This window comes from Microcaecilia unicolor, chromosome 11, assembly GCF_901765095.1.
Source record: "Microcaecilia unicolor chromosome 11, aMicUni1.1, whole genome shotgun sequence".
Taxonomy (NCBI): domain Eukaryota; kingdom Metazoa; phylum Chordata; class Amphibia; order Gymnophiona; family Siphonopidae; genus Microcaecilia; species Microcaecilia unicolor.
In genome coordinates, this window is record NC_044041.1 from 60,397,686 (window position 1) to 60,416,046 (window position 18,361).

The window sequence follows — 18,361 nt, forward strand, 5'->3', positions numbered from 1 at the left end:
ACATCAAATGCAATCAACACAATGTATCACTTAAATCATAAAATAGCAAATCTTACCAGAACCATGTGTCTTACAGCATGCGTAGTGTGATAGCAAAATAGCTACTAGATCAACACCCGACCTGGTTTAAGATGGTGTTCAAGTGGTATCATGACATCAGATATTCAAATCAAATGGTGACATTGAATAATACATTTAAAGAAGAAGAGTGCTAATGTTACAGAATGAGTGTTAAATTATGTGACAGATTGAAAGTCTTTCCATATAGAAAAGCCAAAGATAGTTGATACACTAAAAGAAGGGGAAAAAAAAGTGATGTATCCACTTTTAGTCCCTTTTTCTGAATTTATAAAAGGACAAGAAATGGTATAAACTAGAATTATATTCACATCTGTTAAATGTAGTAGTGCCAATCAGAATATAACTCAATACATAATACATCCAATCTTTTGTTTTGTCTATGAAAAAAGGAAACAATTGGTATCATGACAGCCAACTATATTTAATAAATGGGCTGTTGAAAATCGACTATAGGAAAACGAAGACAGACCAGCAAAAAAAACCCCAATGTGATATATAGTGAATTATGCCAAATATCAGATGATTTTCTTAATAAAATGGCAATAAATGTAATGGGCACTTTTATTACGGCGCGCTAGCATAATTAACGCGTGCTAACTGTGTAGATGCCCATAGGAATATTATGGGCATACACTAAAAATGCTAGCACACTTTTGTAAAAGACCCCTATTGAGAAGTATGCTCCATAACTTAAAAATGTATATCTTGACCATAATGCATTATGAAAAAAAATACAATACTGTTAACAACCAAAAATCAATAAAACAATGACCTTAGAAGGATCAAATCATGTAAAAACAAAAGTTCCCAAAAATATACTGTGTGGCTCTTTAGCTTCAAAAGAAGATTACAAAATCAAATTGTTCCTTTGATGTCACATTGTAATGTATCTTCAAATACTTTGATGATTTGTGGCCCACTTCACTGTTATTTCTCCATGCATTGCCATTAAAGAAGATAAGCATGTGAACCATTACTGCAACCCATTTTGTAGGCGGTAAGGACTCGTGCGCTAATCCTGTGGTAATCAGCACTCGGTAATGTACATGTGCTAATTACCACAGAACTGCAACCTTTCAGCTCAGAAATGTTTCCTTCTCGGAAATAAAGAAATATTTGTTAACGTGTGATGTGCACCCACCTCAGCACTGCCCACAGTAAGCCCTTTTAAGCTGCAGTAGTGCTTACTGTAGCTTAGTAAAAAGACCTCTATACAAAAATTAAAATAATTTAAAATTTTTTTATTTAAAGGTAAAATTAATATTAAAATATTTTTTCATAAAAACTTTTACTAAGGTGTGCTAACAGATTTAGGGGCCCTATTACTAAGGTGTGGTAGGCCTAATGGGGGCCTAAAAATGCACTCCCCCATGGGACGCGCTGAGGCATCTTGCGATAGTTTCCTACTTGGTGCTGAAAAATGGTCACTGGGCAGAAAATGTGAGAAGAAATCCGCCCAAAGATGGAGAACTCAAAACGTCCCACGGTAAAAACAACAGTACAACGAAAAAAGTGGGAGGGTGACCAAGGATGCCAAAGACTGGAAGATGAATTTTGGTAAAAGGAGTTTATTGAAATATGAACTCCTTTTACCAACATACATCTTCCAGTCTTTGGCATCCTTGATCACCCTCCCACTTTTTTTGTTGCAGCTTTTTTTAGTGCAGCTCGGTAAAAGGGCCTCATAGTGCATACTAACGATTAGTGTTCGTTAAGTGTCATGCAGCCCATTATATTGCTATAGGCTTTGTGGCATTTAGCACGTGGCAATCATTAGCTTACACTACATCCATTAGCATGCCTTAGTAAAAGGACCCCAAAAAATGAAAGAAAAGAAAAAAATAAAGAAAACTTAAAAAAACAAAATAAAAATAAATTTGTAAATAAAAATGAAGGGGCCCTTTTACCAAACAGTGGTAAAAAGTGGCCATGGGGGTCCTTTTACCAAGGTAGGCTAACAGATTTAGCACACGCTAATGATCAGCATAAGCTAAGAGGCACTTTTACTAAGCTGCAGTAAAATGTTTCCTGCGCTAGTGTGAGCATGTGAAAATAGCTTGCGCTGGGTCATTTTTTTAAACATGGCAGGTAAAAAGGCCTTTTATTAAATGGGGCTTTAAATGGCCATGTGCTAATATTAAAAGTAGTGTGTGGCTATTTACTGCCTGAGCCCTTACCACCACCTATTTATTTGGCGGTAAGGGCTCCAGCGCTACTCATGTGGTAATCAGGCAGCGTACAGTAATGTGGCCATGTTGTTGATTACCACCAGGAATGCCCCCATAGTAGTAAATTATTTTCTACCGTGGGAAATTGCGAGCACCAACTTCAGAATTACTGCTGGGTGCCCGTGCTGCCAGTTGGTATGTGGTAGCCCTACCATGGCTTAGTAAAAGGGCCCCTAAATGATAAGACGCCCATAGGTATATAGTAGGCATCTTATTATTTAGCACACGTTATTATTTAGTGTGCGTTAAATCCATTAGTGCACATTAGTAAAAGGATCCCTTAATGCACATTTAATGCAGGTCTTTCCCATGCTCTGCCTCCACATCTATCTCATGAATATTCATTTTGGGTATCCTGAAAACCTGACTGACTGGGGTGCCTCCAGGACCAGGTTTGGGAACCACTGCTTTAACTGATAGGAAATGCTTTGTGTATGTCTTTGGTAGGTCATAGTGGTTCAGACTGGTATTGAGATGCTTTAGCTTAAAAAGATTGCAGCTGCTGGTCTAAGGGCCACATTGGTGGCTCCTATCTAGACCAAGCACCTGGGGGGAGAGATGAACAATATGTGAGAAAGTGTAAAAAGGGTTCTGTGTCTTGAGTTTCCCCATGGACTGGAGCTTCCATCATTCAAAATATACAGAAAATGCATGTTACTTGTATTTAATCCAAAGAGAATATTATTTTATACCAATAGCAGCTTTTTCCCATCTCCATCTACTTCTGCTTTCTAGTCATATAGGAAACTCTTCCTCACTGCATGTCTCACTTGTTGAAAAATGTAGCAGGAGGCTATTCCTTAAACAAGTAAATGTACTGGAAATAAATTATCACTGGCTGAACACATTGATCTCTGCTTAAATGTTCCTGCTGCCCACAGATCAGCTAGTCTTGGCCTGCTTCCATTTTACCTCTATTTGTACAGTACCTAGGCTCGGCGTGTTTATATCCTTTCTCTGACTTTGAACTAGGGATATGATGAGGAATCTCCTTTGTATCTTCAGTCTGTGCTCTCTCTTCCTGTACCCTCTGTCCATCTGTGTACTGCCTTTTGTTTTTCGGTGGTTGCACAGGGCCTATAATACCAGTAGAATAAGAAGTAAAATTCTAATGTGTTCTTTCAGGGGGAGGGGAAAGCAGAAATTTTTAATATTATCCTAGTGCCTTCTGTCTGTCAGTTGTATTTGGTCTGACAGAGTATCCAGAAAGCTGATAAATGCCTGCTATCTATTATCAGGTGCATCAGCTGTCACAGTTCCAGTAAGGAAGTTTTAAACTAGGTGTCACAAAACGCCTAGCCACCTGCCTGTGGTTACCACGCAGCCACAGAGGGTCTATCCCCAGCACAGCTCAGGTCCACCTGCACTTGCTGCTTGTGCTCTACACTTGCACCCTCCTCCCACCGACTGGGTCACAATCGCTTCTGGGCAAGTCTCCCGCTCTCCAATTATCCCCAGTGATTTCTAGGTTACTGGAGCCACACTCCCAGGTGGTCTTACAGTTCCCAGAAAGCACTCATAGATCAACACACAAACCACCAGGATTCTTTATCAGTCCAGACAGGCATAACCAACAAACAATTGTGTTTATTCTCAGAACTTGGAACAGTGGACAAAATGTGCAATTGGCAAACAATAACAGGTAACAGAAATATGGATCAATTATAACACTAACTAAGCATCTATATACAGTCTAAACAGTACCTGGGAAGATCAGGACATATAATTAACCGAGCCTCAGCAAACAGGCTGTCTCTCTTTCTTCCTGACTAAGACTGAAGCAACAGCCAGACACAACTGCTAGGTAATTTTAAAACTTCAGGCCAATCAGAACCCAGAACAGTCAAGTTTAAAATAAAAACTGGTTACAGCACTGCAAGGCACTTCCTATTATCTGTGTGCCAAATAAAAGAAAGAGAAGTCAGTCCTCTGTAGCAGCTTTAAACATAAACATGCAACATTTGCTGGCCAAACAGGAGAAATACACTTGAGATATATTTAAGACAGGAAAATATCCAATACATTTTATAGGCTTAAAACACACTGCTTCTTCACACCTCCCCCCCCCCCCCCCTTAAGAGAGAGACCCCGGACTGCGGCCTCCACAGATCACTGATCGGGTCTCGATAGTCCAGTGTCAGGGTGGTTCTGGCTCTTCCTTTCTGGAGAGGCCATCAGCTTTGCCACATTCATTGTCCTTCCAGTGCTTATAACAGCAGTTTTTACCACATTCAGTACATGCTAACAGTTTTCATCCTGTATCTTCAATTTCTGAATAGTGAAGAGTATCTTCTGATAGAAGCTTTTACCACACTCAGCACATGTGAATGGTTTTACTCCTGTGTGTATTCTCTGGTGCTTTGTTAGCTGTGATTTATGAATAAAGTTTTTTTCTACATTCAGTCCATGTAAACGGCTTCTTCCCTGAAGGGATTCTATGCTGCTTTGACAATAATTTCCAGCAACTGAAACTTTTCTTGCACTCCGTACGTGAAATGGGTCTCTCTCCAGGGTGAAATTTTGCATTTTTTGTGGAGCTTTCTTCCTGGTTTACGAGGATGACAACTCTGAAAATGAAACAAGGTTTTCCTATCAGTTGGCTTCCAGAAAATTGTATAAGAGAAGCCAGAATAAGAGCAACGTATAGAAAGGTCTAAAAAATAGACTTGTCGAGGATCATAAACATATATGAATTTCAAATTCAAATCCCAAGTGTTTAACCATTGAAAAAAAGACTGAGTTGTTCCACAGTACCTGACAATAGAAAAAAGATAAGAACATAAAAATAGCCATATTGGGTCAGACCTATGGTCCATCTAATCCAGTATCCTGCTTCCAGCAGTGGCAAATCCAGGTCACAAGTACCTGGCAGAAAACCAATTAGTAGCAACATTCCATGCTACCAAACCTGGGGCAAGCAGTGGCTTCCTCCATGTCCATCTCAATAATAGACTATGGACTTTTCCTCCAGGAACTTGTCCAAACCTTTTTTAAAGATTATAAATTTAGATATAATAAACAGTGAAATACCTGATTATTAAATTACATATAAACTAAACAAATATTAAAACTTATTTAGAATTTTTTTAAGGAGTGCTCAGTTCACACATCAGTCATAAAGTAAGTGACTGACTGAGTAGAGAACCATCATTGCACCACTTGTGTTCTCATAAGTGCAGGCATTACAAGTCAATCTGCACTACGTAGTGATATCCATCATTCAACCAGCGACATATATCACCATCATAAAACACAATGGTGACCAGCATAGAATGCCACAGGAGGAGATGCCAAAGAGTGCACAAATATAGCAACTAATATAGTTATAGAAGCAAAAGTAACAATTCCAATCAGCATACTAAAACCAAACTAAGCGAAAGGAGAAACAGGGGTGATATGATACAAACGTTCAAATATTTGAAAGGTATTAATCCGCAAACAAACCTTTTCCGGAGATGGAAAGGCGGTAGAACGAGAGGGCATGAAATGAGATTGAAGGGGGGCAGACTCAAGAAGAATGTCAGGAAGTATTTTTTCATGGAGAGGGTGGTGGATGCTTGGAATGCCCTCCCGCGGGAGGTGGTGGAGATGAAAACGGTAGCGGAATTCAAACATGCATGGGATAAACATAAAGGAATCCTGTGCAGAAGGAAGGGATCCTCAGGAGCTTAGCCTAGAATGGGTGGCAGAGCTGGTGGTTGGGAGGCGGGGCTAGTGCTGGGCAGACTTATAGGGTCTGTGCCGGGGCTGGTGGTTGGGAGGTGGGACTAGTGCTGGGCAAACTTATACGGTCTGTGCCGGGGCTGGTGGTTGGGCGGCGGGGATAGTGCTGGGCAGACTTATATGGTCTGTGCCAGAGCTGGTGGTGGGAGGCGGGACTGGTAGTTGAGAGGCGGGGATAGTGCTGGGCAGACTTATACGGTCTGTGCCAGAGCTGGTGGTGGGAGGCGGGACTGGTAGTTGGGAGGTGAGGATAGTGCTGGGCAGACTTATACAGTCTGTGCCAGAGCTGGTGGTGGGAGGCGGGGATAGGGCTGGCCAGACTTATACGGTCTGTGCCCTGAAGAGGACAGTACAAATAAAAAAGTAGCACATAGGAATTTATCTTCTTGGGCAGACTGGATGGACCGTGCAGGTCTTTTTCTGCCATCATCTACTATGTTACTATCTGAAGAAGTAGGTCTCATGATAGACAGTTCCAAAACACGATGAAAAAAGGTCACTGGTTGTAGCCAAGTAGAGCAAACAAATACTCAGCCCAGAGCCGTCACCCAAAATAAATAGTCTCTCCAAATGTACAAGATATATTTCCTCAACTCAAGCTGAGTTTCGAGTATCTTCTTCAGGAGGAAACAGCTTAAAGTGAAAATAATTGCACCCCACATTAATCCTAATAAGAAGTATAATAATGTAGAATATTTTAACATATCGAAACATATTAGAAACTCATGAATATATCAATAAAATCTTATAGTGGCTGCTTACCAACGGGAAAACTCCAGTGCAATCACACATTCAGATAAAACCTAACTGCTAGAAAATGCCAATTTTAAATATACCTGCTGCACTATAAATCTTATGTCGCTGGTTGAATGATGGATACCACGATATAGTGCAGATTGACTTGTACGGCCTGCACTTATGAGAACACAAGTGGTGCAATGATGGTTCTCTACTCAGCCAGTCACTTATTTTATGACTGATGTGTGAACTGAGCACTCCTTAAAAATTTTTTTAAATAAGTTTTAATATTTGTTTACTTTAGTTTATATGTAATTTACTAATCAAGTATTTCACTGTTTATTATACCTAAACTTATAATCTATATTAGTGAAGGTATAAAGTTTAATATTATTATTCCTCCTAGATTGTATTATTATTCAAACCTTTTTTAAACCTAGATACACTAATCACTGCGACCATATCCTCTGGCAATGAGTTCCAGACCTTAACTACCCTTTGAGTGAAAAAATATTTTCTTCTATTTGTTTTAAAAGTATTTCCATGTAATTTCATTGAGTGTCTCCTGGTCTTTGTACTTTCTGAAAGGGTGAAAAATCGATTCACTTTTACCCATTCACAGCTGCTGCATACTGGACAGAACATTTCAGTGTATTGTCTAGATCTTTTCCTTGAGTGCTGACTCCTAAGATGGACCCCAGCCTCGGGAAACTATGATTTCGATTATTCTCCCCAATATGCATTATTTTGCATTTGTCCACATTAAATTTCATCTGCTGTTTGGATGCCAAGTCTTCTAGTTTCCTGAGGTCTTCCTGCAATTTTTCACAATCTGCATGTATTTTGACAACTTTAAATACTTTTGTGTCATCTGCAAATTTAATGACCTCATTTGTTGTTCCAATTTCCAGATCATTTATAAATATGTTAAATAGCACAGGTGCCAGTACAGATTCCTGCGGTACTCCACTGTTCACCCTCCTCTATTGAGAAAAATGGCCATTTAACCCTATCCTCTGTTTTCTGTCCAATAACCAATTCCTAATCCACAAACGGATATTGCCTCCTATCCCACATCTTTCCAATTTTCTCAATAAACCTTTTCCAAAATTGTATATAGCCTTGAAATGGGGAGTCTGTTAAATGTAGTGTCTTATAAAAATTGGTGATATCAAGGAAAATAGAGGCTTTCATCGCCATGCCTTCAATCTAAAAAAACATATTGGTCCTGAAACACTAAAAAAACAATCTTTGTGAAGACCAACTCCAAAAGATGTACTACAAAATGCATTGAAGGGTTCAAAGGATCCTCACATTGCTCCATATACTCATTTGCTATTTATAATGCTTCTGCTTGGGGAATATTTGTATATAAGGCTTTAATATAGGCTGTGATAAGCAAAATTTGTTCACGCTCATAGGCACAAGCATCCAATTATACCAAGAAGCCTGTGAATCCTTAATATAAGATGGTAATAGAGCTTCTCATTTTTCCCCCCAAACCCACCTCCCCACTCCCCCCATTTTCTATTTCTGTTGATGGCTCTCTCATTCTCCCTGTCTCCTCAGCTCGAAACCTTGGGGTCATCTTTGACTCTTCTCTCTCCTTCTCTGCTCATATCCAGCAAATCGCCAAGACCTGTCGTTTCTTTCTTTACAACATCTGTAAAATCCACCCCTTTCTTTCCGAGCACTCTACCAAAACCCTCATCCACACCCTTGTCACCTCTCGTTTAGACTACTGCAATCTGCTTCTTGCTGGCCTCCCACTTAGTCACCTCTCTCCTCTCCAATCGGTTCAAACCTCTGCTGCCCGTCTCGTCTTCCGCCAGGGTTGCTTTACTCATACTACCCCTCTCCTCAAGTCGCTTCACTGGCTCCCTATCCGTTTTCGCATCCTGTTCAAACTTCTTCTACTAACCTATAAATGTATTCGCTGCTCCCCAGTATCTCTCCACACTTGTCTTTCCCTACACCCCTTCCCGTGCACTCCGCTCCATGGATAAATCCTTCTTATCTGTTCCCTTCTCCACTACTGCCAACTCCAGACTTCGCGCCTTTTGTCTCGCTGCACCCTACGCCTGGAATAAACTTCCTGAGCCCCTACGTCTTGCCCCATCCTTGGCCACCTTTAAATCTAGACTGAAAGCCCACCTCTTTAACATTGCTTTTGACTCGTAACCGCTTGTAACCACTCACCTCCACCTACCCTCCTCTCCTCCTTCCTGTACACATTAATTGATTTGATTTACTTACTTCATTTTTGTCTATTAGATTGTAAGCTCTTTGAGCAGGGACTGTCTTTCTTCTATGTTTGTGCAGCGCTACGTACGCCTTGTAGTGCTATAAAAATGCTAAATAGTAGTAGTAGTAATAATGGTACAAAAGACCTCAAAAAGTGTCTACATCGATAAAGGTTCTGAAAGAGAGACTTTTATGAGCTAATCAGTTGTCCAGGCAGATTCTGCAGGTTCTTATGTACTTTAAGTAGCAAATATAAAACTGGCATGATTGGAAATGGAAAAGTTGTCTCTTCTTGGTACTATAACCATGAGAGACTCCTTTCATTAATAAGAGCATCCACCTGTTTTATCTCCAATGTGGGATCATGATCCAGTAGTTTGATACAAAGAAACATCCATCAATTGGTGTTGGGCTCCGCAAATATAAAGACAGCAGCCACCTTTGTCAGCAAACTTGATTACTACAGTTGTGTTATTCCACAATTCCATAATAGCCTGTTGTTCTTCATGAGATAAATACAGTATTCTGGACTTCTCTAATTACTAAACATTGAAACACATCAATAGTGGAATCAATGGGGCCTGATGGAATCCATGTAGAGGGTCCTCAAATTCTAGGCATCCAATCTTGAGACATTGGTGGGTGATTATAAAAAACAAACAAACAACAACAAAAAAACCCTTCAACTGAAGAAATCTCCAGTGCCAGTCTCACAGTTTTATGCTACAGTTCCTTCCTGCACTGAATAGCTTGAAGTTAGAGCCACTCCGCATGGTGCAGACAGGACCAAGGAGGTTTAATTGACAGAAGACAGCATCATGTGACAAGGCTGAAGCCATAATACAACAGAAAAGCACCAAGAGCCTTCAGAAACAGGACACAGTTACCAAGAGCCTTCACAAACGGGACACTTTGAACTTGAACCCTATTGGTACTGTTGTATAAGGCTGAAGCCATAGCCACCATCTTGATTCACTCAAACCAAAGCAAACTATTGGTCCACACCAAGCCATACATAAGCAGTCCTTATTTCTAGTAAGTGTTTTCTATTGTTTTAGATGACTCAATATGGTGGCAAGCTCCATCTACTGGCTTCAGGCCAGATAATGGGCCAAGCTCGCTCCCGCAGTTTCCTGCCAATTAAACCTCCTTAGACAGGGCTGGAGTACCAGAGGTAAGAGTGGTGGTTGTGGCAGCTGTTGATACCCTCAAATATTGGTGCCTTCCTGCCATGCTTACTGTACATAGCATATTGCACCAGCTCTTCTCAGCATTTGTCTTATTCAATTCTAAGCTTCAAAATACAGAGCCCAGGGCTGGCTTAATCATTAAAAGAAACAAGATGGGTCCCTAGGATCAAACAGTTTAATCAAAGTTGTTACCTTAATAACAACCTACCTCCATCCCAAAACACACATATTCCAGTCATGATAACAAAAATGCCAGAGCCTTGCGTTTCTTCTAGCTGCTGTCGCTAAACTACTTGGTATCTAAAATATATATTTTTTTTCTACTAGCAAAACAAGTGAATCCTAAGATAAAGATGTTTGTCTAGTATGTATATAATTCTACCAGATATGAAAAAGTACCCCCTAATTTTCCTATTTATCATATGTATCTCTTGCAATAACTGCCAAATTAGCACATGCTGATCCAGGAGCTAAAAATATATTTATTTTGTTTGAGAGGGGGCATGTTAGGGGGTCTGAGAGTGGATGTTCTGATCAGTACATCCACATTAGTGCAGGATTACTGCAAGGCGGTAAGTGCTCACACAGTAATTTTTTTAATGCCCATGCGCTAATGGCAACAACACATGGTCGTTAATATCAAACAATAGAAAACCAGACACTACAGCTCCCATACAAATGGCCTTAGCATGTGGGAAAAACCCACTCAAAGGCGCATTAAGGCCAATTTTTGCTGCAGCTTAGTAAAAGGACCCCCTCAGCTCTTTAAGGAAGCATTCTTTAAAAAAAAAAAAAAAAAAAGGAAAAAGGAACTTTAACCAGACACTGGATCAGATCTGAGGCAGAAATCAGAGCAGCTGTAAATGAAAATGTGTGTTCCACCACCTGAGGAAGCAAATGACAATAGAATAAAGGTAACAATCATAGCCATAAAAGGAGACAAAGGAGAACATAAGTAGGGTAAAATAATACATTAAAATAAGAAGAAAAAGAAATGTACAGAAAAATAAGGCTGCACATGCTCTACTAGATTAAAGGGCACTTTTACTAAGGTGTGGTAGGCTTAATATGCAGTGAAAGGGCGCTATTGTGGGGATGTATCACTCAGTAGTTTGGCCAGCAGCATGCACTACTCTGGTAAAAAATATGTTTCTTTTTTTGCTGCAGGAGGCGTGTCTGAGGGTGAAGAGTAGGCATGTCTACACTAATCAGGTAGCACGGGCACATTACCGTGCGCTACCCAATTACTGCAGGAGTAGTATGGGAGCCCTTATCACCTCTAAATAGGTGATGAACTACGGCCGCTAGAAAGTAGATGGAGAGCACAGCAAACCCATGCACACTCCCCTTTATGTCTGACAGAATTGCAGGACATATGGGGGAAGGAAGAAACACTGTGGGTTAATCTGGAAAGAGGGAAAGGAAAACTATTTACATTGGTGTGATATACAAGCCTCCCACACAATCAGAAGAAATGGACAGAGATTTAATCAAAGACATTCACAAGATAGTTAGGAAAGGGGAAGTAATACTGATAGATGATTTTGATATGTCGGACATTGATTGGGGCATCCCTATTGCAGGGTCCTCTAGAAGCAAGGGGATCTTGGATTCTCTACATGAAGAATTGTTCGAACAGTTGGTATTGGAACCCACTCGGAATGAAGCTATTCTGGACCTGGTGCTTACAAACGGGGAGAGTGTTTCCGATGTTACAATGGGTGATCATTTGGCATCTATCGATCGCTGGATGGTGTGGTTCAATATCAAGACACTTGAGGAGAGGGCTTATTCAATATTGAAGGTTCTAAAGAACTAACTTTACCAAGATTGAGGAATATCTCAAGGAAGAGTTAGTGGATGGGAACAGCTGAAGGAAGTAGAACAGCAGTGGGCGAACTGAAAAGAGCTCTTTTAAAGGCGACAAACCTTCATGTTAGAAAAGTACATAAAAGTAAGAGGAAAAGAAGGCCACTTTTGTTTATTTATTTATTTTTATTTTAGTTACATTTGTAGCCCGTGCTTTCCCACTCATAGCAGGCTCAAAGCGTCTTGTTCTCAAATGTAGTAGCTAAAAAGGTAAGAGAAAAAAGGTTAGCCTTTATAAGTTACAAGATGACACAGAAAGAGGAAGACAGGCAAAAATACCTAGGGAAGCTAGGAAAAGCTGTAAAAGCTGTCAGGAAAGCAAAGATAGAAATGGAAGAAAAGATAGTCAGTATGGTAAAACTGGGGAACAAGATATTTTTGGAGGAAGTGCCAAAATGGCATTGTGAGGCTCAAGGGTGAAGAAGAGGAATATGTAGAAGTTGATAAGGATAAAGCTGAACTTCTTAATAATTATTTCTGTTCTGTGTTCACGGATGAAAGGCTGCAGAAAACAATTGCTAATGGAAATGGCTGTTTGGTAGACCAGGACAGATTTTCAGTAGACTCTGTTAGAGAGGAGCTAGCTAAATTAAAAATAGACAAGGTGATGGGACCTCATGGGATACATCCGAGGGTGCTCAAAGAATTGGGGAAGTTTTGGTGGCTCCATTGTCTGACCTCTTCAATGCTTCCTTAGAGTCTGGAGTGGTCCCGGAGTACTGGAGAAGGGCAGATGTGGTCCCTCTGTACAAGAGCAGGAGGAGTTTGGGAATTACAGACCTGTTAGTCTGACCTCAGTGGTGAGTAAACTAATGGAAATGCTTCTAAAGTGGAGGATTGTGAGGTTTCTAGAATCAAATGGACTGTAGGACCCGAGACAGCATGGTTTCACTAGAGGCAGATCTTGTCAGATAAATTTGACTGATTTCTTTGACTGGGTGACCAAACAGTTGGATGTGGGAGGGGTGCTAGATGTGGTGTACTTGGATTTTAGCAAAGCCTTTGACATGGTTCCGCACAGGTGACTGATAAATAAACTGAGTGTCCTCGGTATGGGTGCTAAAGTGACTGGGTTAAAAACTGGTTAAGTGGAAGGAGACAGAGGGTAGTGGTAAAAGGAGTTTGCTGCGAGGAAAAGGATGTTATCAGTGGTGTACCGCAGGGATCAGTCCTTGGGCCGGCTCTTTTTAACATCTTTGTGGGTGATATTGCAGAAGAACTGATTGGTAAGGTTTGTCTCTTTGCAGACGATACCAAATTTTGTAATAGGGTAGGCACCCCAGAAAGAGTGGAAAGCATGTGAAGGGATCTGGCGAAGCTTGAAGAATGGTCCGGCAGTTGGCAACTCAGATTTAATGCTAAAAAATGCAGGGTCATATACTTGGTTGCAAAAATTCAAGGGAAAGGTATAGTATAGGGGGGTGAAGTACTTCTGTGTACGAAAGAAGAGCGAGACTTGTGATTGTGGCTGATGATCTCAAGGTGGCCAAACAGGTAGAAAAGGTGACGGTGAAAGCCAGAAGGATGCTTGGTTGTATAGGGAGAGGGATGGCCAGCAGGAAAAAAAAGAGTTGATAGTGTCCTTATATACATCTCTGGTGAGGCCTCATTTAGAATACTGTGTGCAATTCTGGAGACTGCACCTACGAAAAGATATAAACAGGATGGAGTCAGTCCAGAAGGCGGCTACAAAATTGGTCAGTAGTCTCTTTCATAAAGCGTATAGGGACAGACTTAAGACTCTCAATATGTATACTTTGGAAGAAAGGCAGGAGAGAGGGGATATGATAGAGATATTTAAATACCTCTGTGGCATTAATGTAAAGGAAGTGAGCATCTTTTAAATGAAGAAAAACTCTGGAATGAGAGGGCAGAAGATGAAGTTAAGAGGTTATAGGCTCAGGAGTAATCTAAGGGAATACTTTTTCACAGAAAGGGTGGTGGACGCGTGAAACCGCCTCCCGGTGGAGGTGGTGGAGACCAGGACTGAGTCTGAATTTAAGAAAGCATGGGACACACATGTGGGATCTCTTAGGGAAAGGAGGAAATAGTGGTTGCTGTGGAAGGGAGACTGGATAGGCCATTTGGCTTTTATTGTGCCATCATGTTTCTATGCTATTTGCAGTGCCAGCCACTTTCTAGCACAGCTTGATAAAAGGACCCCTAAGTACCTCTAATGGGAACTGCCTTACTGCTAAGACGACAAGGCAAAATTACTCACTTGTAGAAGGACAGCAGGATACATGATGTTATCCTGATGGGATCCAGTGTGGTAAGCGCTCCCTAGCATTCTTCTAGAAGTGTTTGGAATATCTTTCTGTGGGCTGTCATGTGAGACTAGCTCAGTCTATTACAATAGCTGATAGAATTCATTTCCAAGGGGAGGTGGGTGGAGCAGTAAGAATATTCATCCTGCTGTCCTTGAAGAACACTTTCCACAGGTGAGTAACTCCTTTCTTTGAGGACAAGCCAGATGACAACATTCTTACTACCAGGCTTCCCTAAGGTAAAAATGGGAAATAATACTGGCAAGACCTTAATTAAAGAAGCAATGAACATTGGTAATCCTTTTTTTATTTTTTTATTTTTTTATATTTTGACAACCTGGAACAAAAAACCCCCAAATAAGTTCTGAAGAACTGTCAGATCAAACTGGTTGTCGTGTCCTGTTCTAGGCAGTAATGAGATATGAATATGTGGTCTGAAATCCACTTGCACCTTTGCACATTTCATCTTGAGGCTGACCTCAAGTGGGCTACTAACGCCATAGCTTTGACATTGTGAGCTGTGACATGACCCTCTAGAGACTACTTGGAAATGCTGAAGTGCATTTACCAATGGCAGGCCCTTATTCTGTTGGAGGTTAAGAGAAACAAAAAGCCAGGTGAACTGTCTATACGTTTTACTCTGCTCCAGATTTTTGACTAAGGAATCCTTGTACCAAGCTGCATTATAAAATGAGCTTTACATGCCCATATGTGCTTTTTTCTCCCTTGCAATAAGGCCATTTTTACCACAGCAATAAAACGTCCAGTTTTCTATTTTTTCAATTAATTGCCACAGACCTAGTCATAGCCATAAAAGGAGACAAAAACATAAATATTTTTAGCGCATGGTTACAGTGCACATTTGGAAATTACCACAGGATGCCTGAGCACCTTCTGCAATAAGTGCGTACTAGTGGTTACTGCACCTTACTAAAAAGGCCACTTTCACATTGACATATAGCAATCCAGTTTCGGATGGGCTGTAGAGAGCTTCAACAGAAACTTCAGTAATTTGGAATGTGAGGACAATGCTGGGCAGACTTTTGTGGTCTATGTCCCGCAAATGACGAGACTGGTTCAGATAGGCTTTGACGGCAATTCCAGTAGTGGGAACACAAGGACAGAGCTGGGCAGACTTCTATGGTTTATATCCCAGAAACAACAAAGACAGACCATGATCAAGCATATAATCTCATGTTCATTGTTAATTTAATGTAGAATTGAGAATGAATGGGACTGTTGGGCAGACTGAATCAGGTCTTTATCTTTGGAAAGAATGTGAGTAGAACAATTGACTGGTTAAGATAGAACTACACTGTTGTCTTGGACAGTGGGGGATAGGGTTTATTTCATTGTTCTTCAAAAAATATTATTCTTGTCTTGCTGATTTAAAAAGAAAAAGATAGAACTACACTACCATCTTAGAAAGGAACTTAAGGTGCATGAGCAAAACCACTCTTATAAGGAAACATGACCCCTAGTAGTAGTCGTGTGAGACTACCAGTAGAGACACCATTTTCATAACGGCGCTGGACTGAGCAGGAGCAACTGGGTCTCACTCCTGCCAAAGACCCTCACTGGACCACCACTGCATTTTAAGGTAGACCTGGGATCTTGAGGGAGGGGGTTCTGCTACTGGAAGGGGTGTTGAGGGGGTCTGCTGTTGAGGGGACCCAGGGGAACCCTGCTCTGCCTGCCCTGGAGCATTGGGCCACAGCTTTGCGGCTCAATGCTCCTAGGCGGTGAAACAATCCAGCAAAAAACTAGGGTTATTTTACTATGCTTTCAGGGCGCTAACGTGACTTGTGCTGTATTGCCGCAAGTCACGTTAGGGTATCTGCATAGTAATGAGATTGAAAACATGCATTTGTATATTATTTGTTTCATTATTGCTTAACCCATGGTGACATATATCGCCATGGCATTTTTAGTCAGCCAGTGTTAGGGCCGTTTAAGTCATGTTAAGGGTCAAATAATGTGACTTAAGGTCTTAACGCCACTTGATGTATTCTCCCCTAAATCAACATAAAAATATAAAATGAAATAGATACAATATTATAAAATAAATAGTAAAATAAAATAAAAGTAAAAAACATTTAAAAATTTTTAAATTTAAATTTTATTTTTCATTTTCATTTCAATTTTAAATAAAAAAATTTAAAATTAAAATTATAGGGCTTCTTTTACAAAGTGGCGATACCAATGAGAGTGCGTTGAATATGAAGAAGCCCATTTAATTCCCATTGGCTTCTTCGGATTCAGCACATAATAATTGGTAGCAGACTAAAACTCATAAACAGTTCATCTGATTTTTTTTTTTGTTTCTTTTAACCCCCAACAGGATGGGGGGGGGCCTTCTGTTAGTAAACTCATGCTCTCCAATTGACTAGCATTTCTCAGCTATCTTTAGAGAGTTCTACCATGGCTCACAGTCTCAAACCTATGACTATATCAGTAGCCCACTTGAGGTCAGTCTCAAGAGGAAATATGCAGTGCTGCAACGTGGATTTCAGACCACATAGTCATATCTCATTAATGTCTAGAACATGACTGACATGACAGCCAGTTTGATCAGACAGTTCTTCAGAACTTATTTGGAGTCTAGAATCCAACTCTACCACCTAGGCCTATTTTTTTGTTCCAGGCTGTCTAAAATTAAATAATAATAAAACTACCAAAAAAAGATTGTTGAAGTTCATTGTTTGTTTTTTTTCATTAAGGTCTTGCCAGTATTAGTTTTTTTCACATAGGACAGCCTGGTAGCTAGCTAGGGCTTCCCATCAGTAAGAATATTGTTATCCTTCTTTTCATTGAAGAAAATGAAGTTACTCACTTGTGGCAAAAGAGAGGAGGTGAATTTCTTCTTTCATGTCCAGAGGAGGGGTGTGGTGGAAACCAAGAGACTCCTCTTCTGAGCATACATTTGGCTCCTCCTTAGACACCTAGGAGCAGTCAGAGAATTAGACTCATAAAAGTACTCTCCTGGAGATGGCCGAGGCCTTGAATGACTGACACCTTGATCAGGCCAGGGGTAGGGCTTTGATACACCAGGGTCCTCCAGTGCCCCAAAGGGCTAGAGTGTTGACACCAGTTCAGTGCATACCAGCTCCGATACCTGATCAAGGCCTTGGTGTCAATGTGCAGTTCATGGGCCTCTAGAGTAGGCTGGAGCTCTAGAAGAGCAAATAGGTACAGAGAAGGGCAACGAAAATGATAACGGGGATGGGACGACTTCCCTATGAGGAAAGGCTGAATTGTCTAGAGCTCTTCAGCTTGGAGAAAAGACAGCTGAGAGGAGATATGATAGAGATCTATAAAATAATGAGTGGAGTGGAACGGGTAGATATGAATCGTTTGTTTACTCTTTCCAAAAATACTAGGACTAGGGAGTATGCGATGAAGCTACAAAGTAGTAAATGTAATATGAATTGGAGAAAATTTTTCTTCACTCAACATGTAATTAAACTCTGGAATTCGTTGCCAGAGAATGTGGTAAAGGCAGTTAGCTTAGCGGGGTTTAAAAAAGGTCTGGACAGCTTCCTACAGGAAAAGTCCATAGACCGTTATTAAATTGACTTGGGAAAATCCACTGCTTGTTTTTGGGATAAGCAGCATAAAATGTATTGAACTTTTTCAGGATCTTGCCAGGTATTTGCGACCTGGATCGGCCACTGTTGGAAACAGGATGCCAGGCTTGATGGACCTTTGGTCTGTCCCAGTGTGGCAATACTTATGTACTCCATCTCTTCCTGCAGGATGGCTCTGAGCTGTTCCTCAAGAGCTGCCACTGCTGAAATCTGGGGGCTCAGCTGAATTGATCACATTCTTTAAAGTCATCGGGGCTGTCTCGCTGCTTTGGTGTCAGCTCAGCGGAGGCTCACACACTCCATTGATTCCTGGGAGGGTGAATGGCTTCCGCATTGGGGGCACTTGAGGACATTGGTTACTTTGATGCCTCTGTGCTCTTGCTGCCATACTTCAAGGGGGATTGATACCAATGCTTCTTGGCCTCTGCCTGACT

At 40.8% G+C, this 18,361-nt stretch overlaps 1 protein-coding gene across 1 annotated transcript in view; it reads right to left on the minus strand.

The window, feature by feature from the left end:
- LOC115480918 (coiled-coil domain-containing protein 74A-like) overlaps nucleotides 1–18,361 on the minus strand; it is a 91,433-nt gene that overhangs the window by 43,372 nt on the left and 29,700 nt on the right. Inside the window, exons 5-6 of the mRNA XM_030219903.1 lie at nucleotides 17,174–17,282; nucleotides 3,239–3,386 (exon numbers count right to left, since the gene is read on the minus strand). Coding sequence (XP_030075763.1) covers nucleotides 3,239–3,386; nucleotides 17,174–17,282 — 257 coding nt within the window. The remainder of the gene's footprint in view (nucleotides 1–3,238; nucleotides 3,387–17,173; nucleotides 17,283–18,361) is intronic.